General features: G+C 51.7%; 12 protein-coding genes across 12 annotated transcripts; 5 read left to right on the top strand and 7 right to left on the bottom strand.

Moving 5' to 3' along the window:
- Window positions 1-65: 65 nt before the first annotated feature.
- On the bottom strand, window positions 66-1627 carry J4E92_005860 (uncharacterized protein; the record flags this gene model as incomplete). Its single annotated transcript, XM_051497236.1, has 3 exons — window positions 66-1370; window positions 1493-1524; window positions 1579-1627. 3 exons carry the CDS (start codon window positions 1625-1627, stop codon window positions 66-68), a joined length of 1386 nt encoding a protein of 461 aa, XP_051352896.1.
- Window positions 1628-1980: 353 nt separating this feature from the next.
- J4E92_005859 (uncharacterized protein) lies at window positions 1981-4029 on the top strand (the record flags this gene model as incomplete). Its single annotated transcript, XM_051497235.1, has 1 exon — window positions 1981-4029. One exon carries the CDS (start codon window positions 1981-1983, stop codon window positions 4027-4029), a length of 2049 nt encoding a protein of 682 aa, XP_051352895.1.
- Window positions 4030-4126: 97 nt separating this feature from the next.
- Window positions 4127-6553, bottom strand: J4E92_005858 (uncharacterized protein; the record flags this gene model as incomplete). The annotated part of the gene is made up of 1 exon (XM_051497234.1): window positions 4127-6553. One exon carries the CDS (start codon window positions 6551-6553, stop codon window positions 4127-4129), a length of 2427 nt encoding a protein of 808 aa, XP_051352894.1.
- Window positions 6554-6933: 380 nt separating this feature from the next.
- J4E92_005857 (uncharacterized protein) lies at window positions 6934-9045 on the top strand (the record flags this gene model as incomplete). The annotated part of the gene is made up of 1 exon (XM_051497233.1): window positions 6934-9045. One exon carries the CDS (start codon window positions 6934-6936, stop codon window positions 9043-9045), a length of 2112 nt encoding a protein of 703 aa, XP_051352893.1.
- Window positions 9046-9086: 41 nt separating this feature from the next.
- J4E92_005856 (uncharacterized protein) lies at window positions 9087-9721 on the bottom strand (the record flags this gene model as incomplete). The annotated part of the gene is made up of 2 exons (XM_051497232.1): window positions 9087-9691; window positions 9715-9721. 2 exons carry the CDS (start codon window positions 9719-9721, stop codon window positions 9087-9089), a joined length of 612 nt encoding a protein of 203 aa, XP_051352892.1.
- A 1029-nt stretch (window positions 9722-10750) lies between these two features.
- On the bottom strand, window positions 10751-11486 carry J4E92_005855 (uncharacterized protein; the record flags this gene model as incomplete). The annotated part of the gene is made up of 2 exons (XM_051497231.1): window positions 10751-11363; window positions 11410-11486. 2 exons carry the CDS (start codon window positions 11484-11486, stop codon window positions 10751-10753), a joined length of 690 nt encoding a protein of 229 aa, XP_051352891.1.
- Window positions 11487-11787: 301 nt separating this feature from the next.
- Window positions 11788-12252, bottom strand: J4E92_005854 (uncharacterized protein; the record flags this gene model as incomplete). Its single annotated transcript, XM_051497230.1, has 2 exons — window positions 11788-12192; window positions 12241-12252. 2 exons carry the CDS (start codon window positions 12250-12252, stop codon window positions 11788-11790), a joined length of 417 nt encoding a protein of 138 aa, XP_051352890.1.
- A 332-nt stretch (window positions 12253-12584) lies between these two features.
- On the top strand, window positions 12585-13779 carry J4E92_005853 (uncharacterized protein; the record flags this gene model as incomplete). The annotated part of the gene is made up of 3 exons (XM_051497229.1): window positions 12585-12608; window positions 12699-13127; window positions 13180-13779. 3 exons carry the CDS (start codon window positions 12585-12587, stop codon window positions 13777-13779), a joined length of 1053 nt encoding a protein of 350 aa, XP_051352889.1.
- A 553-nt stretch (window positions 13780-14332) lies between these two features.
- On the bottom strand, window positions 14333-15843 carry J4E92_005852 (uncharacterized protein; the record flags this gene model as incomplete). The annotated part of the gene is made up of 3 exons (XM_051497228.1): window positions 14333-14475; window positions 14524-14820; window positions 14877-15843. 3 exons carry the CDS (start codon window positions 15841-15843, stop codon window positions 14333-14335), a joined length of 1407 nt encoding a protein of 468 aa, XP_051352888.1.
- Window positions 15844-16675: 832 nt separating this feature from the next.
- On the top strand, window positions 16676-18381 carry J4E92_005851 (uncharacterized protein; the record flags this gene model as incomplete). Its single annotated transcript, XM_051497227.1, has 2 exons — window positions 16676-16785; window positions 16833-18381. The coding sequence occupies 2 exons, from the start codon at window positions 16676-16678 to the stop codon at window positions 18379-18381; spliced, it is 1659 nt and encodes a 552-aa protein (XP_051352887.1).
- A 2310-nt stretch (window positions 18382-20691) lies between these two features.
- J4E92_005850 (uncharacterized protein) lies at window positions 20692-22101 on the top strand (the record flags this gene model as incomplete). The annotated part of the gene is made up of 3 exons (XM_051497226.1): window positions 20692-21030; window positions 21087-21604; window positions 21657-22101. 3 exons carry the CDS (start codon window positions 20692-20694, stop codon window positions 22099-22101), a joined length of 1302 nt encoding a protein of 433 aa, XP_051352886.1.
- A 616-nt stretch (window positions 22102-22717) lies between these two features.
- On the bottom strand, window positions 22718-23348 carry J4E92_005849 (uncharacterized protein; the record flags this gene model as incomplete). The annotated part of the gene is made up of 2 exons (XM_051497225.1): window positions 22718-23065; window positions 23118-23348. The coding sequence occupies 2 exons, from the start codon at window positions 23346-23348 to the stop codon at window positions 22718-22720; spliced, it is 579 nt and encodes a 192-aa protein (XP_051352885.1).
- Window positions 23349-23952: the final 604 nt, after the last annotated feature.

Here is a 23952-nt window from a genome sequence, read left to right as displayed (position 1 = left end):
GTTGAGATATGTTCCCCAAGTTATACTCCGGTCGACAAGTCTCGATGCTCGACAAAGCCTCGTGTCTAATCAATGACATCATCTCTCAGAGCGAAGATCTGCTTCAACACTTCGTCTGTCTTGGCACCAATCCCGTTGTGATACATTGTGTTCGTGATGAAAGTCTTGCAGCCTTTGATGGTGTTCGCCGTCTCCATACTCAGGTCGAGGTCAACGTACATGTCGTCCATGTAGACTGCAGCATAGGTCGGTACCTCGTTCTTTCTCAATTGCTCTTTGTCGTACAGTTGCGGCCAGTCTTTCTCTTCAGCTAAGAGGTTACCAACAGTCTTGAGCTTAGCGAGCTCCGGGTAAACATCGAACATAAAAGGGTAGATCATCTCGCCTGTGAAGTAGACAGGCTCATTTCCATCTACGCGCGAGAGTGAGAACTCAGGATACTTCGGGAGTAGGCGCTCCGCAGACCAATTCGAGGCCTGGCCTTGACAGTAGATGGGTTCATGGAGGAGAGCATAGATGACATTGGAGTCCCAGCTCTGCGCTGCCTCCAATGCGAGTACAGTAGGTCGTGTAAGATGCCCGAATTGGGTCAGATCGGTATCGGCGCGAAGCACAAACTCGTGGACGTCATCGAAGCCTCCATGCTTGCCAAAGTAGATTCCCAGTTGTAGAAATCGACGTGCAGAGAGATAGCCTTCGCCGCCTTGTACGCGCACCGTAGTGTCTCCGAAACGTGAGAGAAGCTTGACAATGCGTTTGACGCGGTCGACGTCTTCAGGATACTTCGCGTAGTATCCCTCGTTCCTGCTCTTGATACGCGCGTAAAGCCGCTCGTAAACTTCATCAGGCCCGTCTCTGAGGGGTGGCAGACCACCGAACAGGAACGCCTCTTTGACTCCCTCGGGGAAGAAAGACAGATAGGTCAAGCAGCAGAAGCCGCCGAAGCTCTGACCCATGATACTCCATCTCTTCTTCTCTTCGGGATAGTCTTCTGTCAGGGCTTTCCTTACAGCCTCACAGTCTTTGACGATACTATCAGCCCTGAAACTCTTCATATACTCTGCTTGTACCTTCTCATCGCCTCTCAATTGTAGACTTGACTGGCTGATGGCAGTTGAGAGACCAGTGCCACGCTGATCCAGCATGAGCACTTGGTAGCCTTTTTCGAGAATGGTCTGAGTCCAGGATACCTTCTCGGGACTACGACATTCGAAGCCCGGGCCGCCCTGTAAGTAGACGAGCCATGGGAGTTGAGTTTTCGCGCGATCGAGGTGCGAAGTGGGTGTGTAGTCTGCAGGCTTCTCGGCTTTCAGAGCCGAGCGAGCGAAGAGTTGGATCGTTCCTGCTGAAGGGTTCGCTTCGAGATGGAACTGTCAGCACAATCTTTGTCATCGCTCAATTTTCAGATCAAATGCCTTATCCAAGGCCATAAGTTTCAGATTCATCTGTTGTCTAATGAATGAGAGGACTGCATACAGTAATCTCTGGGTACCTGGAAGAAGTGCTCCGTTATCCGGAGCTTGCCTATCTGTAATTAGCCATGAGTCGTTGTAGATGAAACAGAAAGAACGTAATTACCAGGCACCAAGTGACTTCTCTGCTCGAGGATCTTTGCTGCTTGTATCATGTTTGTAGTTGAACAAGTGTCGGGTGCAAGGTGGGGAGTGAATGTATACGGTCTTATCGATAAGCCCCCAACTCCGTAGTGCCTGCTCCGAAGGATTGGCGATATTGAAGGCGCTGCACGCGACAATCCGCAACCGTAAGTTTGCGCTTAATCGTTACAATAATTACGATTCAAACACTCTAGTCTTGGTCGACCCGTCATTCGCATCACTAGGAACAAGGTGGTGTATCATCAACGTCGGCACTGGGAAAATTTACAACTGAGGGGCAAACGCGGAGAACTTTCCACCGCAGACCGAGTAGTCACCACACTGCCTTTACACAACTGCGTCATCTCGTTTTCGAATCTGAAACATGGCTAAAGATAAGAAGAAGGCGGCAGCGGGAGGCAAAGCAGCAGCTAAGGCTGCAAAGGCTGCTAAGCAAGAGAAGAAGGCAGGCAAGAAAGACAAAAAGGTCGCATCCAAAACACAGGAAGTCGACTCTGATGCGGAAGATGTTGACCTGGATGATATCTTAGCCCAATATGCAAGAGAGCAGGAACAACACCATGCTATCACCGAAATACCCGCTGAGCCGCCGTCTGCCCGAACTTCGAGCACCCTCCTCGCCAACCCAGCGAACGAGAATGAGATCTTCTTGTTCGGAGGCGAATACTTCAACGGAGCCACCGCCAAGTTCTTCAACGATCTCATGATTTACAACGTCAAGCAGGATTCTTGGAAGCAGGTCACAAGTCCGAACTCACCACTTCCTCGATCTGGACACGCTTGGTGTCGCGCTGCCAACACGAAAGAAATCTACCTGTTTGGTGGAGAGTTCAGCTCTCCGAAGCAAGGGACCTTCTATCACTACAACGACTTCTGGAAGCTCGATCCGGTCTCTCGAGAATGGACGCGCATGGAGGGAAAGAGCAAGACCGCTGCCCCACCAGCACGGAGTGGACATCGCATGGTTGGTTTCAAACAGTACATCATCTTATTTGGAGGTTTCCAGGATACGTCTGCGACTACCAAATACTTGAATGATCTTTGGATCTACGACTGCGTCAACTTCTCATGGCACACGCCAAAACTGCAAGCAGCTCGCGCAGTACCAGATGCACGATCGAGTTTCAGTTTGTTGCCGCACGAGCAAGGCGCAGTCATCTATGGCGGTTACTCTCGTGTCAAGACGCAAGCTGGTGGCAAGCAACAGCAACAAGGCAAGGGCAAGAAGAGCAGCAGTGGCGGTCCGGCATCGCGCATGGTGCTAAAGCCTAAGGTTCACGACGACACCTGGTTCATACGTATCACACCACCACCTGCTGATCAACCATCCACTACCCTTCCAACTGTGTCTTGGGAGAAGCGAAAGAAGCCCGCGAATGCGCCAAACCCACCACGTGCAGGTGCGACAATGGCTTACCACAAGGGTCGCGGTGTTCTTTTCGGTGGTGTGCATGATGTAGAAGAGAGTGAAGAGGGCATTGACTCTGAGTTCTTCAATCAGCTGTTTATCTGGAATGTCGAGCGCAACCGATATATGCCACTCACTCTACGTCGGCCGAAGCTTAACGCAAACAAGAAGGCTGCACAGCAAGCGAACATCAGCCGACGGGATCGTGGCAAGGCCGCAGAAGAAGAGCTGCTAGCTAATCTCAAGGCTCTCGAAATGAAAGCCGGTGTAGTTACAGATGCGGATTCGGACGACGAAGCGAAGAAAGCGAAGGAAGAGGAAGAAGAGGAAGAGGCACGTCCAGAGAAGCCGAAGATATTCGAGTTCCCACATCCACGTTTCAATGCCGCACTTACGGTTCAAGCTGATACACTCTACATCTACGGTGGTACCTACGAGAAAGGCGACCGCGAGTTCACCTTCGATGAGCTCTGGTCTGTCAACCTCAACCATCTGGACGGTGTCACAGAAATCTTCAAGCGCGAGCTCGAAGACTGGCAAGGCAGTGAGGATGAAGCCGACTCGGACGAAGAAGACGAAGAAGACTCTGAGGACGATGAAGAAGGTGAGGAGGACGACAAGTCTGTATCGACAGCACCCACGAGTGTCACAGAGTCTCCTGCCGTTGCACCCATTCACTCCGAAGACCTTGGTCCCCAGGAAGAGATATCCGCGCTCACCGACACGCTTCCACACCCCCGTCCCTTCGAATCCTTGCGCGACTTTTACGCGCGCACTTCAGAGCAATGGCAGAATATCATCCTGGAAGAGTTGGACAGGAAGGGAAAGAGCGCAGAGAAGAGTCCGAAAGAAGTCAAGAAGATGGCATTCGAGAGGGCAGAGGAGAAGTGGTGGGATTGCAGGGAGGAGATTCGTGCGCTTGAAGATGAACAGGAGGCAGCGGGCATCGGTGAGGTCGTTAGTCTGGCGGATAAGGAAGGCGCTGGAGTGGGGAGGAGAAGATAGTACCAGAGACGAGCTTGCGGAAGTTGAAGCTTGGCATGTACATATATTGCTCAAGAACAAAAGTCTAGTTGAAGAAGTAAAAACGCTATCGCCTAATTTACATGATGGCTTCAACTACTTCAGACACCCAGTCTAGCTGGACTGAACTGACACGCTTCGCCCACGCCTTGCCAGTAAATACAAACTCATTAAACACGATAGCCTCCAACTTCTTTCCAAACAGCACTGAGCTGGGATGAATCGCCACCGTTTGGTTACCGATCATCGTCTTGTAGCTACCATCTGGCATCAATCTCGCTGTATTGGAGATGAAGCCACGCAGCATGCATGCTAATATGGCTTGACTCCTAGCTTCCGAAGGTGCATTATCGGACTCTGCGTCGTCAGCCGAGAGCAGCTTCTGCTGTCTACACTGTTCCCGCAGCTGTTTCCTGATATTCATTACGTTCTCCATTGCGCGGTGGGATACGTAGTGCTTGTCACACCAAGCGCGACGCTGTGACTTCAGTTCGGCGGCGTATCGCTGAACAGTAATGAGAAGTGTGAGGTGGTCGCCTTCTCGACGATATAGCTCACGCCGGACTTCCTCTGCCTCTTCCTTGCGCTCTTCGGTGACAAGATTCAGGAAGACCTCCTCGACGCTGAGTGCGGATATGATATCGATCACGTCGAGTAGGCAGTCGCGCTCTGGCTTTGCTGCTTCGACTAGCACTCGGCCTAGCGTGGGCGTGAGCGGGAACTTGGCAATTTTGAGACCAATGTCGCTGATTTCACCGGTGTCTGTCAACGCTTGCAAGTGCAGTAGTTGCAGAAGAGCCTTCTCTAGAGCTTCTCGTGGTGGCCGATCAAGGAATGGAAAGCCGAGTACGTCATCGACACCTCGCGCCTTCATTGTCAGAATAGCCTGACTGAGGTCGCAACGCAGAATCTCGGGCGTGGTACGTTCTTCCATAGTTTCGTAGCCGTTTTCAGTATACAACCGATAACACTGGCCAGGTGCTTCACGACCAGCTCGACCTTTGCGTTGGATAGCTGCAGACTTGGAGATTGGCTTCACAAGCAGCGATTCGAGACCTAGGCGACTGCGAAATTGCTTTATCTTCGATTTTCCGCAGTCAATCACAAAGCGGACGCCAGGGACAGTGACTGATGTTTCGGCGATGTTTGTTGCGAGGATGACGCGGCGTGTGCGATAGGGCGTTGGCTGGAAGATGCGCTGTTGGGCGTGTTGTGGAAGGGCGGCGAAAAGAGGTAGCGCAAGAAGTTTAGGGACGTCGTCGTCCATGTTCTCAGCATAGTCGTTGATGAGCTTTTCGAGTCCCTCGATAGTATCTTGACCTGTGAGAAAGACCAGTATGTCGCCTGGCAGAGGCTCCTTGTAATGTATTTGGAAGACGAGCTTGAGAGCTGCTTCGACCCAGTCTTGTGTTGGTTGCGGCAAGTATACTGTTTTGACGGGGTATTGCCGTCCCTCTACAAAGCATGTCGAAACGTTTCCTTTACTTTCCGTAGTAGGTTTCGCGATCGCCTTCTCGGTGTTCGACACAGGCTGACTGTCTCCGAAGAACTTGACGAGACTTTCCACGTCTGCCGTAGCACTCATTACTACGACTTTGAGCGGATGCTTCCTCGCCACGCTACCTTCTTTAGCTGATAATAGATTGCGTAAGAACCCAAGGATCAAGTCGACATTTACACTTCTTTCGTGGACCTCATCTACTACAACGGCGCTGTACTGCAACATGTTGGGATCTCTGAGCATCTCTTGAAGCAGCATACCCTCCGTCAGAAACTTGACTTTGGTGTGCTTTCCAGCCGCAGTGTCGAAACGAACGCTGTATCCAACCTTGGCAGTAGGGCCTTTGTCTCCAAGTAAGCTACCCATCTCATCCGCGACGCGTCGTGCCAGGGAGATCGCCGCCACTCTTCGAGGTTGCGTGATCGCTATACACCCGGTACACCAGGACTCATTGGCCAAAAATTGCGGCACTTGTGTCGATTTTCCGGAACCAGTCTCTCCGGTCAGCACGAGGACGTTGTTTCTTTGCAGAGCTGCTCTGATGATGTCCGCTTGAGGCCATATTGGAAGCGACTTGCGGACAAGCCGCAACTCATCACGCTTCTGAATGACATGCGACGGCACTCTTGAGTCTTGTTGAGAGGTACGAGGTCTGTCGGCCTGTTTGTTCTTTGGTCGAGCTTGTTGTCCGGGGTTTGGTTGAGGTTTGATAGGTTGAGGTGCATCTAATTTCGTGCGCTTGTGCGCCTCTGCTTGCCGCGCAGCTGGAGTTTCGACAACGCTTTCCGTTCCTTTGGGTTCGGCGACGGGATTAGGGTGCTCCGCAGTAGAACTGGGGGTGTAATCGTCGGAATGGTCGAACTTGATCAACACGCCGGCTCCCTTCTTGCCACTCCAGCCATCTTTCGCTGGCTGAACTCTCTTTCTCTTCTTGCCTTTCTTCAATTCCACGGGGAGGTCCTTCGCGCCGTCAACTTTTGGTTCGCTGCTCTTTCCGTTGGACATCTTCGTTGTTGCGATTGGAACCCGCGTTTCACGTTGCCAAAACTTTTCCGCTCTTCCAAAGATCGTTATCGATAAGCCTGCTAGCGTGATACGCGCGTGCACGTGCCGGTGGCCCACAGCCCCACCTGGGCACATTCTCGGTTGCGCACATCACCGGTTGATCACTCATCGCATTGCTGATGTGTAGCAGGACGTGACTGTATCTCATGGTGTTCGGTGGTATTTATCCCGACGCTATGCAATCAATGGTTGACCCCGCCGCTGGGGACGATCAACCGGGAACTTAATCAAAGTAGGGCGGGAGAGGATGCCGTCATAAGCTATATAAAGACGAGCGGGTAGAAGCGTTGCTAACGAATCACGAAGCCATTATGTCTCCAATGCGACTGGGGAAGTGGGCCAAAGTTCTATATTTACTCTCTCTCACATCGCCTGTCGTGGAGAGCAAAATCGATCGCAAGTCGATTGTCCAGCAGTATAATATCAAGCTCAGCCAATCGAACCCATACAGCCCAGTCCAGGTTGGCAACGGAAACTTCGCGTTCGGTGTAGACATTACCGGACTGCAGACCTTTCTGCCGCACAATACTCTTTCATCCTGGGGATGGCACAACCAATCTCTGCCAACGACACCAAATCAAACGCTTCCATCAGACTACACTGGTGTTGACTGGTGGACCCACGATCGCCTCGTCAACTATGCGCAGCCCAACCCAGAACAGAAGAACATCAGTCAATGGATGATTGCGAACCCACATCGTATTAATTTGGGAAGAGTTGGACTGTGGTTCGGCGGCATTGCGGGGGGCAACGTCACCGAAGATCTACTTAGTGGTAAAGAGCAGGTCCTGGAGCTCTGGGAAGGTGTCATCAAATCCTCTTTCTTTATCAACGGAGAAAAGGTTGTGGTAACAACTGTTGCAAGTCCGGAGACGGACACTATCGCTGTAGACATATCGTCCAGCCTAGTGAGGACTGCAGGACTGGGCGCTTTCTTCGATTTCCCGTATGCGACTGGGAAAAATAAGTTCGACGCACCATTTGTTGGTCTCTTCAACGCTACTTCCAACCATTCCACGACGGATGAATACAGGAACAGAGGTGCGACGATCACGCATGTACTAGATGCAACAACATATACGGCCGATATCGCTTGGGAAGGTTATGCCCGCCTCTCGCGCCTGCACAGAAACGAGCACAAATACATCCTAGCCGCCAGTCAGAGATCTGAGACGCTCTCGTTCACTGTTACATACGCTCCTCGGGTGGCCAATGTCTCTTACACTGCAGAGTCAGTCAAGCAAAAGTCACAAAGCTGGTGGGCAGACTACTGGTCGACTGGTGCATTCGTGTCACTTCCATCGGCCAACAATGCCTCTGCGAATGAGCTACAGCGTCGCACAATCCTTTCTCAGTATCTTCTCGCGGTCAACGGGGCTGGTAAAGATCCCCCACAAGAGTCTGGCTTGGTGAACAATGGATGGTACGGCAAATTTCACCTGGAAATGGTCTTCTGGCATCTAGCCCATTGGATGTTCTGGGAGAAATGGGACCTCTATGATCGCAGTATCGGCGTCTATGAGCGCTTTCTACCCAGCAGCTTCGAACGGGCTGAAAAGCAAGGATACGAAGGCGCGCGCCTCGGCAAGATGAGTGACCCAAGCGGTCGATCTGCGCCAGGCGAGATCAACAGCCTCCTCATCTGGCAACAACCGCATCCCATGTACTTCGCCGAGATGGAATACCGATCTTTCTCGACCGAAAAGACTCTCGAGAAATGGGATGAGATCTTGACAGGCGTTGCGGACTTCATGGCCAGTTATGCCTTCTGGAATTCCACAACGAATCAATACGATCTTGGGCCGCCCATGTATCCAGTCTCTGAGAATACTAATCCCAACGAGACGATTAATCCGACGTTCGAGCTAGCGTACTGGCGCTTTGGTCTCGACGTAGCGTCGAAGTGGCAAGCGCGGCAAAACAAATCTACCCCGGAGTCCTGGATACATGTACATGACAACCTAGCGCCTTTCCCCATTGAAGAGGACGCGTATGTGACGTATGAGGGTATACCAAACATGTGGACTACACCCGAATATACGGAAGATCATCCAGGACTTCTGGGTATATATGGCTGGTTGCCCCCAGACCCTCGCGTGAACATGACAATCTTCAATAACACCGTCGCCAAAGTACACGAGACATGGAACTTTCCCTTTTCTTACGGTTGGGATTTCCCATTGCTGGCTATCACAGAAGCGAGGAGAGGAGATGCGGAACGCGCAGTTAGTCAGTTGCTTGACGTGAACAATGCTTTTGATGAAGTAGGAATGCCAGAGGGGGGAACAAGAGTGCCTACGCCGTATTTTCCGAGCTCAGCGGGCTTACTGCTTGCGGTGGGGATGATGTGTGGTGGCTGGGATGGGTATAAAGGGCCAGTATGGCCGTCGCAATGGGATGTAGAGTGTGAGGGTTTTACGCGGGCCATGTAGGGTGATTGCTGAGACATATCATTCATACACCGCGAGTATTCCTAAACGTCGTTCTCTTCATCCCTTTCCTCTTCACTATCCGCTTCTGGAAACTCCCCCATCTCTATGAGGACGTTTGCGAGAGCAACACCCTGTTGATCTAGAAGTGAAACGCCCAGGTCTAGCATTTTCTTCACATTATACCTAAACCTCTTCCAGGTTTCCATCCTTCTCGTGTCCGCCATTTTCATCTTCTCTCGCCAGAGAAATGGCTTTCTTTCGAGATAGTCGTTGACTGAACACATGCGAATGGCATGTAACTTCCTGTCCGGCGGCAACGACCCGACGACCTGAAGCAATGACTCTAGAGTTTGAACTCCGTAACCAATGTTCTCTGGGAACCGACGAAGCACAATCTGAGTGACTGATACAGGGACATCACAGAGAGGCCCTGTGGCATCGAAAGTATCAAATACTTCCAGAGAGGATGTGTGATCAAAGACCTCGGACATGTTGGCCAGTTGGCTATCGTCAAATTGCAGCATTCTCAAGCCGGCACCGTACTTTGCCATGAAAGCAGGCAGATTACTCAATTTCCTCCAGTTATCGTGCGGCTTCCGGATTGCAAAAGCTGAAAGCTTGGGCATAGCCGAGTGTGTGAGCCAGCCTATTAGCTCATTAGTGGCGTACTCTGCATCCAGCTCGACCAAGCGCAGATGAGGGAACTCAGATGATTCAACATCGTCCAAGCCGCGCGTTCGGCCTCTAACCCCCAGGTGGAGGTCTCTGAGGGCTGTGCAATGTTTTAAAAGAGAAAGCGCTTCCTGAATACGGATGAGGCGACGTCCAATAATTATATACAGCTTTGTAAGTTGTGGGCCGTGAGAGTGTACAATAGCTGCGATTTGCGGACGCTGGAGATCAAAACGACAAAACAATTCGCTTAAGTTCGTCATGCGGGAGAGCAGAGTGGGCAATGCAGCTTGCAACGCCGTCAAGGCTGGTTCAGTAGGGCTTACGCCCTCATCTCTTTGGATCCAGAATGAGCGCACCCAAGAAGCTTTCGGAGCATCGGATTCGATGGTACGGTCAAGGAGACAGGTCAAAGCTGTGATGTGGTTGAACGCTAGATCATTGTTGCCGTCGATCGTTAAATGGCGGTAGACAAGTGGCTCTACCAAGTCCTGCGAGAGGTCAGATGGAAACACAATGATTCGATCTGGAATTCTTTGTACCTTCCACGACTTGCACACATATTGCAGTCTCTGTAGATCACATGTTCGTTCTCTTCTATACTTGAGAGACTGGTTGAAAATGTGGGTGTCGTAAGTGACCACATGCTCGAATATGGTGAGCCATAGTTCGGTGGGTAAAGCGGGTAAGGCTCGATGCTCAATTAGCCGTCCAGGGGTTATGTCCATGATGCGATCGAAGTGAATTAGAAGACAGGAGGGTCAGTTGGGTGACGCTGCTTGGAAGGTGGATTTGTCTCAACACAGGCTAGCGCAGATCTGGTTAGACAGACCCCCGAGATCAGGCGAGCCGGGCTTGCATGTCATTAAATCTACTTGGGGGCAAATGCTGCAACACGCTGAAGCATACTACTTTCGCAATCTCCAATCCCTTCATCAGCTGCTCCGACTCCACAATTCACCTTTGCGGTGACGATGTGTGCGATACGCCACGCTTATAAGTCCCTCTCACAGACCGCCAACCATGACTAGAGCTATGTCTCCATGAAGTCCTTCATGCTTGTTGTCCACGAGGTCATCTTTGAATTGGGTGTCCTCGCACATGCCATAAACACTTTTGACAAGTCCAGCGTGAAGGCGAGTGGCATATCGTCAAGGTGAATAGCCCAATTCTCTTTCGCCTCTCTGACCCACACATCAACCATGAAGCGCCTGCCGGGGGATCCCTCCGGAGTTCCATCGTATATGGTCTTGACTATGCTGGAGCCGGGACGTAGTGGCTTGTAGAAAGGCTGATTGAGAAGGGCGTCACGGAAGGCGACTAAGACGGCGTTTTTGAATGCAGTATCCATGAGCATCTCTCCCATAACGTAGCTCTTGCCAAGCATACCGGTCTCATGATTGAACCTCCCTGTATTCTTCGTGGTGACAGTAGGGAATGTCTTGAAGTACAACCAATGAAGGTAAATTTTGAAGATAGCCGGGTCTTCGTCGACAAGAGTGACGGTGCGCGCATCAACACGAGATGCTGCCCATTCTTCCTTCATGGCCTTGTCGAAGAACTTTGAGCTTCTCCTGATGACAGCTTCATGGACCGGAAACTTGGTTCCCTCCTTGCCAACGTTCACTGTGATCGTGTCGAAGAGGCTAAACGCTATCAATATTGGTTCTTTCTAAGAAGTGAAGAACTCACTCGAAGGCGTCTGTCTGCAGGATTCGCCCATGTTCAGACTTGAACTCGATCGCCGGTTCCTCAATCTGTCCCGACATCGCTGCAGAAGATAGTTAATTGGCGGTTGTCGTTGGTTTTGTCGCCGTGTTTTGGAGGGGAAGTTGAGCAAAGAGTAGTGTAAATAAGAATGGCTAGAGCGGATTTTCATAGCGTCTCTAGGCAAGGTGATAGTGAAGATGAGTGGTAAGAACGCAGTGTCGCGCAGCAGATTGAACCATAAAGAGGCGAGCGCGCCTGCCGTATCGGGATAAGGCGAGCGAGGGCATGTTCGGGTGTCCAGGACATGTTATCCTTATTTTACATTCTTCACAGTATAATACAGGGTCGTAAATTCGTTCCTCAAGACCATCGAATCTTCATCTTCCACTGATCCAGTTTGGCCTCCCACCATGTCTTCTGAGGCGCCCGCTCGATCTCCTCCATCAGTCTGGTATAGTGCTCCGGCGCAGATGTTGGCTTCAGTACACCCGGTGACAGCGCATACTTTGTGCTATATCGGTTCTCTAGTAACGAGAATAGTGCGTTTACTTGGGCTTGCTCGAGCTTGGGATTCGCAGGCGGCGAAGATGCGGCCGGTGTTGTGGATGCGGGCGCTTGGGGCTTTGCGCCCTCTTCGGGAGTGGGTGTTATGGGTTGGACGCCGAATGGTTTGCCATGATGCTCGATTGCGCGTGTGAAGGGTAAATTTGGGCGCAGAGCGTCTTTTGGCCAGAGAGCGAGGAGGCGGGTGTATTGCTTTGTTATCTGGACTATGTCAGCTGACTATTTTGCAATGCACTGCTGTGTACTCACAGTATTCGCCATGGTTGTGTGTGAATTGAGAAAAAGTGAAGTTCTTCACCTTGTCGGGTCTCAAAGTCGATGATGCTTCGGTAACCAGGGTCCAGGCGCTATTGGATCGTGGCGCAGCAGCCGTGTCGCATGGCCCAAAAGCGAGCAACTTGCATTTGAAACGCCTCCTCCACTGCACCTGCCGCCTGACACGCTCCACCCACCTGCACCTCCCTCCTACAACCGCCGTCTCTCTCGTCCACGCTCGCTGCCTTACCTATTCCTACGACTCCCCGCCTTGACGACATCCGATAGCAGATATCCCATCGCCCCCTTCACGTCACGCATCCGGTTATCCGCGCAACATGCCTAGCCAGGGCTACGAGAGGGTGCGTTGCCCCGGTCCATCCCGACCACCATGCGACTGCGCGAAACCCCTATATTGCTTTCGCAACGACAGCACTAATGCGTTAATCCAGGTAGCCGCCCAAGACGAAGAAGACTCTCCCCAGACGCTGCAACCCGGCCAGCAGTGGCCCCCGGCCTCGCCACCACCCTCCTTCCGCTCGCGCGCATCATCACCGAACGGCACATCACGGCATCTCCTATCCGAGGATCCTATCACGAATGAAGAAGACCGCACCCTCGCCGATACCTTTGACTCGGATTCCGATGACGACGACGACGATAACGATGGGCGCGACGATCGGCAACGGCTGATGCGGGGAAACCCGAGGACAGAAGACGAGGCGGCGCCACCGGGCATCCAAAGGAGAGTAACGGAACTGCCAGTATTCAACACACAAGCGCCGACTCCAGGGCGAGTGTACGGTGGAGGAAACGGTGGTGTCTGGGCAAATCTCAGCGCAAAGCCTACCAGAGGGGAAGATGCCGAGGAGAAGCCTCCGGTACGTATCAGACTATCGATAAGTCGCGTGAATCACTGCTAACATGCATCAGACATATGAACAAGCTGCCGCAGACGCGACACCACCCTACTGGGAAACCACCATCCTCGCTCCCGGCACTTTTGGCGATGAAGTCTTTGTCGAAGGCCTCCCCGTCGGCTCCCTCTTCAGCTTCCTCTGGAACGCCATGATCTCCATGTCCTTCCAACTCGTCGGATTCCTCCTCACCTACCTGCTCCACACGACCCACGCCGCAAAGAACGGATCCCGCGCTGGTCTCGGTATCACGCTCGTGCAGTTCGGTTTCGGATTCCGCTCCGCCGTACTCTCCCCGAACAACGGTAGCAACGATAACCCCGGACAAGGGTTCGACGGTGGCGTTCCAAACGACCCGAATGCGCACGACTTTGACCCGGACAAGGTCGGCAGTGGAAACACAGGGGGCAGTGATATGACACCCGCCGCGAGTGCCATCACAGGCAGTGACTGGATAGCGTACGGCCTGATGATTGTTGGCTGGTTCATCTTGATCAAGAGTGTATCGGATTTCATTCGCGCAAGGCGGCACGAACAACTCGTTCTCCAGTCTCCCGATCGGGGGCTGGGTGTGGCGGTGGTCGCCGAGGGTGAAAGCCCGGAGCGCAGTGTATAATTTCTTTAAACGAGCCTCAGACTGGCATCTTCTTTTCTCTCCTTTCATAGCGTATTACTTGGTTGCATCTAGGGACGGCGTTTACTATTGGCTAAAGACAGATCGAAAGACACGCGCTTCGCTGTTGTAGCAGCACATTACCGCACGATTTTCCTTATACACCTATCTATTACTTTATTATCCAAATCCCCTTCCGGAGTTTCTTCCACACGAAGTCCGTCACCACTCAGCTACTTCCCCTGTCCTGATGCAGTTCATTCTCTAGCGTCATCGAATGCTCAGCTGAAATAACACATGGCGGTGGTAGAGATATGTTGAATTAGTCTATCGGCTATTGTACATGCACAACATGTGCTGGGTATCGTTGGGGTAAAAATCTTAAAACAGCTCTTGACAAAGCGCTCATGTCTCGTAGACGAAATCAAATCATGTGCCTGATGACACGTTAGCAAGCATCTCTTGAGATGAATCGCAGACATGACTTACCACAAGGAACCGCCGCGCATGAATCTTTGGCACAGATTTAGCATGCGACCCGTGAAAGTTGCAATCGTTACATTACAACGCACTTTTCAGTCGCATACACTTCTCCGTACTGGTCCACACCTGCCATCATCTCGTTGTACCGCTGCTTGTTCTTGACTTCCTCTGGAAACCATTTCTTAAGGAAGGCGGCTTGTTCGGTATCGAGATTGTCTATCATGTGGTTAGTGTTTGACTTTCATACACCATATGAAAACTTACCTGAGTTTGCATCGAAGACTGTCTTCTCGCGGCAGAACGGACAGTTGTATTGCTTATTGTTTTGCATCACAATTAAGCACCGAATGCAGAAGGTATGGTTGCAGCTAAGCTTGACGGGCCGCCATTGGATCTCCATGCACATAGGGCAAGAATAGTCGTCTATCTGCGGGACGTGAGATAGAATCTGTGTGTTGACCTCTGCGCAGACGGCTTTGGCGAGGTGTTCCGAGAACTCTGGGTATTCTACCTGGCGCGGGAATGTGGACTTTACACCTAGAGCTGTGCGTTTGTCGAATTCTAGTAACAAGTTAGTTCACCATTCGCATGTTTGTTGGAGAAATAGAGAGACCTACTCTTAAGGATCTTGATCATGGCATTATGGTTGATCTCACCGAATCGCAGGCCCTGGAGGATCTCCCGGTTGATATGCATGAAGGTGTTCAGTGCTTGTAGATTCTCCTTCTTCTTCAGTTGTTCCACCAAGCCAGCCTTGGCAATCTTATTTGAGAAACCTGCCAGTCTCGCCATGGCCTTTTCCGAGTCGTGCGATTTGTGGTCCATCTCTGTTGTTCCAAAGAAGATGCCTTCTTCCACGTATATCTGAAAGATTTGACGCCAAGCAGTGAGCATTTTCCTGTTGGCTCTCCGGTCTGGATCCGTCAATTTTGCAACTTGCTTCCCTAATGCTTCGATTTGGACATTCATTCGCTTTTGCTCCCGCTCCTGCAATTTCTCCAGTCCTGTAACTTCACTGGTAAGCCTGGTGAAGAACTCCGTATCCGAGGTGATGGGAACCTCGACTGTACGGTACCCTGGTCGGTTGCGAGAAGCATTGGTCGGGGTGGTAGTTATAGAATTGGATGGATCTATGGAGTCGATGGATTGGAGTGACGATTTTGAGTCGTCCAAGACGCGCATGTCAGACATGCCCGTCTCAACAGCCAGCATCTGAAGCTTGCGTCTGGTGTCATCATCGAGCTGGGCACTCAGTACCTCTCCGCTCGACTCGTTTACGTAGAAGAGGAGCTTCGGATGGAATGCCTTGCGCGAGGGCGATGCATTGTCCTTGGCACTGTCGGGGTTGAGAATGTACTCGAAAGGTCGTTCTTGATCATCGTCTTCTCTGGTAGAAGCATTGTAGTCTTCGACATGTTTGAGTAGTTTGGACAAGGTAGCAGGGTCAAGGCCCACTTGCCGCAGCTCGTCGGTAAGCCTCTTGATGCATTTCTTGAGCTGCGAGTACGAGATAGCCGAGTCGACCCACTCTGGCGGGAAGCCCTCATCCCGGAGAGTCTGCTTGAAGAGATGGCCGAACTTCATGTTTGGGCAGGGTTGACGAGGTACCGTGGTAGGGCTGGCCGATCAGAAGGCGCAGAGGAGGCACGTGGGGAGCTGAGTGGTTGCGACCCTTAGCGGGGTACCTTCCACGCTTGTTCGGCCACAGTTCCGGGTCGGGCTAACGAAGCGTTCCAGCGATCACCGCCCTGGAATATGCAGATGCGGCTGTGTAGTAGAGAAGGATTATTGGGAACGAAGTGTCAAAGAGTCCCAGATGTGTGGTGGTGGGGAAGAAATGGTGTTGGGTGAGAGAATTACGACTTGTCAACAAGGGCGATTTGCGCCGCGGGTCATGCGCCTGTGTGCCTGGAAAGGATGCCGCTAAATGGAGACCCCAGAATTCGATGGAGATTCGTCTTAGGCCATCACGAAGACATGGGGATGCGCCTCTCTTATGAAGCAAATCAAAGCATGGCGTGTGCCGGCTTTCGGCGCTGTCTAGACTGCGGTGGCTCCAATAGCGCTCTTCTTCAATCACTGTCTGCTCAAACTTTTCGCCTTCGCAGTCCGCGACCAATCAACGCCAAGCGCACAGTCATAGGCGATTTGCTTGCAGTGACGCAACATGGCTCTTCGCGACTCACCCAACTAACACGATGTGAAAGCCGGGGTAGTCTCGCTGTATAGCAGGCTGTCAGCACGCGCACCGAGAAGCTGTGAAAGCTGCACTACAAACTTATATGCTGTCACTCTCCCATACACGCCCACACAACTGAACTGCAGCATCCAGCCACTGCCACTGCAGGTAGTCCGAGACCCGAAAATCTCGAATACGTCCGAACCGTACACCTAGCTGCATCGAGCCAAAGCCACTATGGGTGCATCACAGTCCACCGGCGGCGGCGACGCGCCTAGTAATGCCGGCGAAGTCAAGACAAGTTACTACGAACTACTGGGTGTGGAGCGCAATGCCACCCAAGACGAGTACGTGACACGACGCACGTAACAAATTCAATACTAACATCCACAAGACTCAAGAAGGCATACCGCAAAAAAGCGCTCGAGCTGCACCCCGATCGAAACTACGGCGATGTCGAACGTACCACTGCCCTCTTCGCCGAAGTCCGATCCGCATACGAAGTTCTCTCAGATGACCAGGAGCGCGCATGGTACGATGCACACGAGAGGGATATACTGCGGGGTACTACTGGCGAGGAGACCGGCGACCATTACCAGGGTGACATGAAGGTTACGACAGCCGACGACATAACGCAGATGATGGGCAAGTTCAGGGGGAATGTGGACTTCTCAGACTCGCCGAACGGCTTCTTTGGCTTCGTACGAGAGACGTTCGAGCAACTTGCGCGCGAAGAGGAGTATGCCGCTGACTACGACGACCTCGACGTACCGGATTACCCTAGCTTTGGTCACAAGGACGATGAGTACGAGGGTGTTGTGCGCGACTTTTATTCCGCATGGAACGGCTTCGCGACGGTGAAAAGTTTTGCATGGCTGGACGAATACAATCCCTCTCTTCAACCTGATCGCCGCTATCGAAGGGCAGCTGAGAAGGAGAACCAAAAGATCCGCGACGAAGGCAGAAGGGCGTTCAACGATGCGGTCAGAACGCTGATTGCGTTCGTACGCAAGCGAGACCCACGATATACTCCGAATACACAGACGGCAGAGGACAAGGCCAAAGCACAGCGGGATGCTAGGAAAGCGCAGGCTGCACAAGCAAGAGCTGCGCAGATCGCCAAGATGGAGCAGGAGGAGCAGGCGGTGCCAACTTGGGCTACCGCACGTCCGGCGGATGAACTTGAAGAGGAAAGCGAAGGTGAAGTCGAGGAGGACGTCTACGAATGCGTTGCGTGTAACAAGACATTCAAGAGCGAGCGGCAATACGATGCCCATGAGAAGAGCAAGAAGCATCAGAAAGCAATCCAGGCTCTCAAGAAAAAGATGCAAAAGGACAACGCCCATCTGGATTTGGACGAAGATGCCCTCAAAAGCGATGAGATTCTACCGGTAGAGGATGAGCTTGCGATGGAACCCGAAGTTTCTGGTGGTGGAGACTCCGATGCATCCGTGAAAAACCTCGCGACAAAGACGAATGAGCTTGACATAGACGACCACACTACAGACGAGGAAGAAGGCCATGTGGACCGAATGGCACCTAGTAATACAATTTCTGCATCGCCCGTCGACTCAGAAACAAGCTCAGACGTTGACGACGAATATGGTTCGCGCTCCGAAATAGAAGCACGACTTGCTGGCGCCAGCACAGAACCCTCCACAGCACCCACCGAAGATCTCGACTTTAAACCTGAAGATCCCACAGAACCAGAAGTCACCGCCCCACCGGAACCCAAGCTCGGCAAGGCTGCGTTGAAGCGCATGAAGAAGGCTGCAAAACAGGCTGAGAGCGAAGAGCCCGATATCAAAAACAAGTGTAATGGCTGCAGCGCTGGTTTCTCGTCCAAGACTCAACTGCATCAGCACTTGAAGAAGCATCCCGAACATGCGGCGCTGAAATCTGTCGCGCAACCGGGTGGTGGGAAGAAGAACAAGAAGCGGTAGTAAAAATGATGGCACGAATTACGATTTGTATGAGAGACATGATGTTCATGTATGGTTTGCTTTGGCATAGCGCAGGTGTTTGCTGGAGGCTAGATGATTTGTTAGACTTGCATTGAGCGGTTGTCGCTCGCATTTTCAAGGCGTCTTTGGATATGCTGTCGCAGAAGTCACGTTCAGAACAGAAGCTGTCGCTGATATACATTCACCACTTGCCATCAGTAAAATATTCCATATCCTCTCATATCTAGGTTCATGTTCCTGGAGGTTTAATTACTACAAACCACCTCAGGATGAGACCCGGAAACCTGCTGGATTTCACTCGAGCATTCTCTTTGTTTGACGCGCAATCATACCCAAACAAACATAGACATACGACCCACAGTAATGGCTACATGTGTTTCAAAGTTCTTGATTTCCACGACCGATTCTCACGGGAATTGCCAACAACCATCCGCACGCTGCCCGTCATGTCGCAGGATCAGGAGCTTGTACGATATCAGCGTCTACTCACACTCAACGATATCGGAGGTAAGCCAATGAGTTGGGTATCGAGGCTACACAAGAAGTGCTGAAAAATGTGCCGTTGGTGTGGTGGGACGTCAAACAGCACATGGACAACGAGAGTGCCGGCTTACGACAGTATGCTGTTCTTTGGTCTTCAGGAGTGAAATGCGCAAAGAGACAAAAGAACAACAGTTGAGAGTAGCGAACACTGTGATCTCTTCGCCCGAGGACGTGTTGGTACAAACAGTTGTTTTCGTTGCTTGAAAATGCCCCAAATGATGCATATGTTGAGAATACCGTGAGGAGAGTCTGTATGAGCGCGTCCGAGCGCTCGATAAGCTTTGGCAAGCCATGGGTGCGTTCGCGAAGTGGAAGTTCTTCCGTGGAGTTAGTGCATATGCGTTTCCACACCCCACTACGCCCCTGCAAGTGCTATCGCTATACACATTATATCTCGGGTAGTCGCCTGACGGAACTCTCGCATTGCCACTTGTGTAGTCATGTTCGCGTTGCTTTTGATTCAAGGCTACCAGAAGGCGTGCAAGGCAAGACTAGCGTCTCCAACGGTTGAGGAGTTCCTTTTTCTGGCGTGTGGGTTCTCGAACATCAGATAATCATGCCTCAAGGTTCTGATGGCATTGCCGTGTGCCGGGTCGAGCATGCGAGCGAATGCGTGAGAGCAGATAAATGATCAACCACCGGGATTAGGCCATTCCATTTCACAGTCAGGCATTCTGTCAATGTCCTGTGCCGCACTCAGCCGTTGTTCCACCAGCCCGTGTCGTATCGGCAAATGAACGATTGTGTTCCTATGTCGGCGAGTATGCAATGTTTCAGGAGCAAGAGTGACGATTGTTGATAGGTGGCAGGGTCTGGGTTTCTCCTTGACATGGCTCCGAACACCAAAAAGGTCACTGATAGTAAGATAGAGGGGCATTCGGGTCTCTATGCGGCGCAGGGTCGAACGGGTTGGGGCGCATTGATCCTCGTCGGATGTTGCGGATCCCACCTTCCTGATTGTGATGCTCGCCTTGCGACGTCCCATCACCTCCATGTACAGTTAGCTGAGGGTATAGAGCTGCAGATGCCAGGGGATAAGTCCACCTGGAGTGTTAAGCTCCCGCGCTAAGCAGCGTGGGCCCTCGAACAAGAGTTCTCCCATTGCATGGCGTTGCTTGACGTCAATGCATCGGGGACTGCTCCAAGACGTTTCCTTCGCGCAGTTTTAGTTCTATGGTACTGGGTTGGACTCCAATATGGCGGTTCGCGGCCGGCGTGATTGTTGATGCCCGTTAGCGTTCGCGGTCAGAGTCGCTTGCGTGCGCGTGCTCTCGCCAGCTAGCCAAAGACACGACTAGCCGAGGCTGATGCGTCTTAGCGCCAGGGTCTGACGGAAGCTTCTACCCCTGAACGATCCAGGCGAACAACTCCTATCCACTCTTTCCTGACACTTTCAGATCCTTTTGATCGTATTCCAGGCCATGCACTTATCGTGTCCGGCTCTAGCGGCTCTCTGATAGGGCCTTGATCGAACTGTCAGCTCGTACTTGCCCAGTCTGTCATGGTGTGGGGATAGCCCAGGGGTTCGCATGGACACCCTCCGCTACTAATGGTTAGCTGTGCTCAGTCGACGCTTGTCAGAATGGACGCTCGTATCAAATGGGGCACTATCTGAAGGCGGCTTTTCTCTCGAGTCTTGTCCATTTCTTGGGATTCTTGTCTCTCTCCAACTTCGCCTCTCGACCTCACAACTTACCCTCAGTCATTCGTTAATACAGTCGCGCGTTGTTCACTCGTTATGCAATCATGATGCCAAAGGCGTACCGTCTATCTTTTTCGCACCTCGTCTTTTACATCTCGACCTTTGTGATCGCAACCCAGTTATGGTCCATATGGGGGCAATCGAAACACAACTATATTCCTTTTTCACACCATAGGAATCTTCAGCGAGACTGGGACTTCAACGCCGACCTGCATGCCAATGTGCACACACTCAGCCATGACCAATGCGATTCCGCCTTTCCAAAGCTGTATCACAGCTTAGATCAGTCGGTTAGCCTAAGGCAAGGCAGAAAGGTGCATATTCAGGATATCGAAATCGATCAGGGAAGATGCATGCTACGGGTTATGGTATACGAGGGCGAGGTACGTCTATACGCGTCTGGTCAATTTCCGGGCTACAACTAACCTGCCACTCCTAGCTGTTTGTCGTCGATGCCGGAAAGCCAGAGGAATGCTACGTCACGAACGGAAACGAGAGAGAACGCATTCTAGGAACCCTAGCACAAATCGACCGCGCCGTCTCCACCACCTCAACATCCGACCCCTCGATCCCAAACGTCGAATTCTCCCTCTCGCTCGACGATCTGCCGCGGCGATCCAGGAAACAGGGAACATTCTTTGGGTACACCCGGAAGGAGGGTCCGGAGTACAAGGACATTTGGATGATGCCAAACTACGCGTACTGGGCTTGGAACTATACCCATGCTCCAAGCTGGAACAGCATCAGGAAAGAAATTGAGCAGAAGGAGACCGAATTGCCATGGGCGAAGAAGGACCCTAGGATCGTATGGCGGGGCAAGGTCAAGATGGCTAAGCTGAGGAAGGAGCTGGTCCGAGTCAGCGAAGGCAAGGAATGGAGCGACATCAAGCCTGTGGTCATCAACAACGCCAGCGACCCGCATACCAAGGACGTTATGAATCTAAGGCAATTCTGCGGGTAAGAGACAAAGCTGCGACATGGGTATGAAACCGTACTGACCGTCTTCTAGATACAAGTTCACCGTCCAAACCGAAGGTACCTCGTACTCCGGCCGCCTTAAGTACCTCCAGCTTTGCCGCTCAGCCCTCGTCACACACCCTCTCGAATGGCAAGAGTTCCACACTCACCTAATGAGGCTTGCTGGTCCCGACGTGAACTACATTGAAGCGTCCGAGAACTTTGGAAACCTCGAATCGGCTATGGAGTACTACCGTGCGCATGACAACGAAGCTGAGGAGATTGCGAAGAACAGTTACGAAACCTTCACCAGACGGTATCTGACACCAGCGGCAGTGACTTGCTACTGGAGACGGCTGTTTTGGTCATGGGCGAGTGTACAGGGATATGAGCCACAGTTGTACGTACCTGACAAGGACGGCAATCTGGTCATGAGAGGTACACCATGGACTGCCTTTGCGGCCAATTGGCCCAAGGATCCTGCAGCTATTCCGTGAGCGGGAATAAGAAGTGTTAGGATAGGCGTTGCATGAGCATTTGGAGTACTTGGTTTTATGCTTACGATACCCGCGTTCAAGCGTTCCAATAGACACGCATTATTGTCTACGTTTACAGTAGTCACTTGAGGCGGAGCTTTGTCCTTTTCAGTCGTGTTTTAGATGGCTTCAACCGCCTTTTTCCTGCATCATAGGATTCAAGCGAGTAATATAGGTTCATTAACCCACACCCACATGTACATCCACCATTGTACTAAATGTTGACGCTTGACGCCCAGCTTCGACTATAACGAGGATTTGTCTTGACTGCAAGTCCTACTTGACGGACTAGACTGAACCTGAATGATCTCTGGTTCACAGCTGATAGGACAGCATGTTTGACCCTTACCCTGATCTCTACCGCTATATCTTGCAGTTTGGCGCACGCTCGTTTGCGGCTCAGGCTAGTGTGCCTATTTATTTATAAACACACGCATGCTGTAATTTGATAAGATCCTAAAGCAGAGATTTTGATTGAGTGGGTAACTATATAGAGAGAGGTGAGGTCATTCTACATGAGGGTAATAGTACAAAGGACCAAAAAGACAGTCGACAGCGCTGAGCTCTGCAAGATACCTTAAGGGACGTCCGCAAACCACTTGTGCGCCAAAGCCTCAGAAGCTGTGATGCGTCGTTTCGGGTCCATACTCATCATCTTCGTCAAAAGATCCTTCAAGTCTTCGTCGAGATCGCTCCACAGGCAGAGTGGACGTCGCGGATAGTCTTCGCTGAAATTCGCCATCACGAAGTTCAGGTAGCCAATCCAGGGGCTATCTTCCAAGTACGTGATCAACCCTTCCATATCTTCTAGGTCGCTGAAATATGAGACCTGACGTCGAACGACGATGGCCTCGATTGGATTGTATTCTGTAGCCTTCTTTGGATCTACAGCGAGAACTGCTTCCTTTGTCACGGCGTATATGCACTGCGAAATTGAGTTACTCATTGAAGCGAGATACAAGTGGTAGGCCACTTACAACCAGACCGAAGGAGAACATGTCTGTCGGCTTTTGTATCGCTGCCGCTGCGTGCGCCTCTGGACTGCGCCACATCCAGTTTCCCCACTGCCTGCCACTGATGTAATGGTTATCCGGGAGGTGAACCATATCTTCCATGTCAGCAATCTGCACTTCTTTGACTTCAAGCTCCCCTCTTTGATCGTCCCAATCTAGCAATATGTTGTTTGGCTTTATATCGGTGTGCACCATCCCTTTGGCGTGTAGTGCTGCGAGGCCACGCAGAGCGTCTCGAAGGACGAGTTTTGTTGTGGGAAGCGGAACGTCTTTCTGAACGAAAGACAGTAGGTGGTCACGTCGGTATGGATGTATGAAAGTGCAATGTTCTGAGTCGGTGTCTTCGGCAACACGTACGTGAGGCGTACCGCGAAGAGTGTCAAACATGGTCTTGCAATGCTTGTAAGTTTTCTCAGGGACTGTCTTCAGTACGTACTTCCGATCCTCAGAGCTGTAAAAGACGTCAGACGAGTATCATGTTGTTTGTTTGGGATAGTGTCAACTAACGTGGCAAGATACACACGTCCATGGTTGCCCGGCCGATCTTGAAGTAGTCGTTCGACAACGTAACGGCGACCCGACTGCCCAATTACTCGCGTCAGGGCAGCGGCTCTTGCGATGGGAGCATTGGACATTCGTGTTGATAGTCAACAGAGTTGAACAGACCCAATGATTTGAGCTCTAGATGGCGACTTGTAGCAATGGAAGGCGCGTTCAATTGGGTAGCAACGAATGTGAGAGCGGACAAATCGTGATTCGAGACTGAACTGCACTAGTAGCGCTTGTATTGCAAAGATCT

This window comes from Alternaria infectoria (assembly GCF_024043175.1).
Source record: "Alternaria infectoria strain BMP 0036 chromosome Unknown scaffold_8, whole genome shotgun sequence".
Lineage (NCBI taxonomy): Eukaryota > Fungi > Ascomycota > Dothideomycetes > Pleosporales > Pleosporaceae > Alternaria > Alternaria infectoria.
The sequence above is the reverse complement of the archived record's forward strand: the minus strand, read 5'-3'. Positions and strand labels throughout refer to the sequence as shown.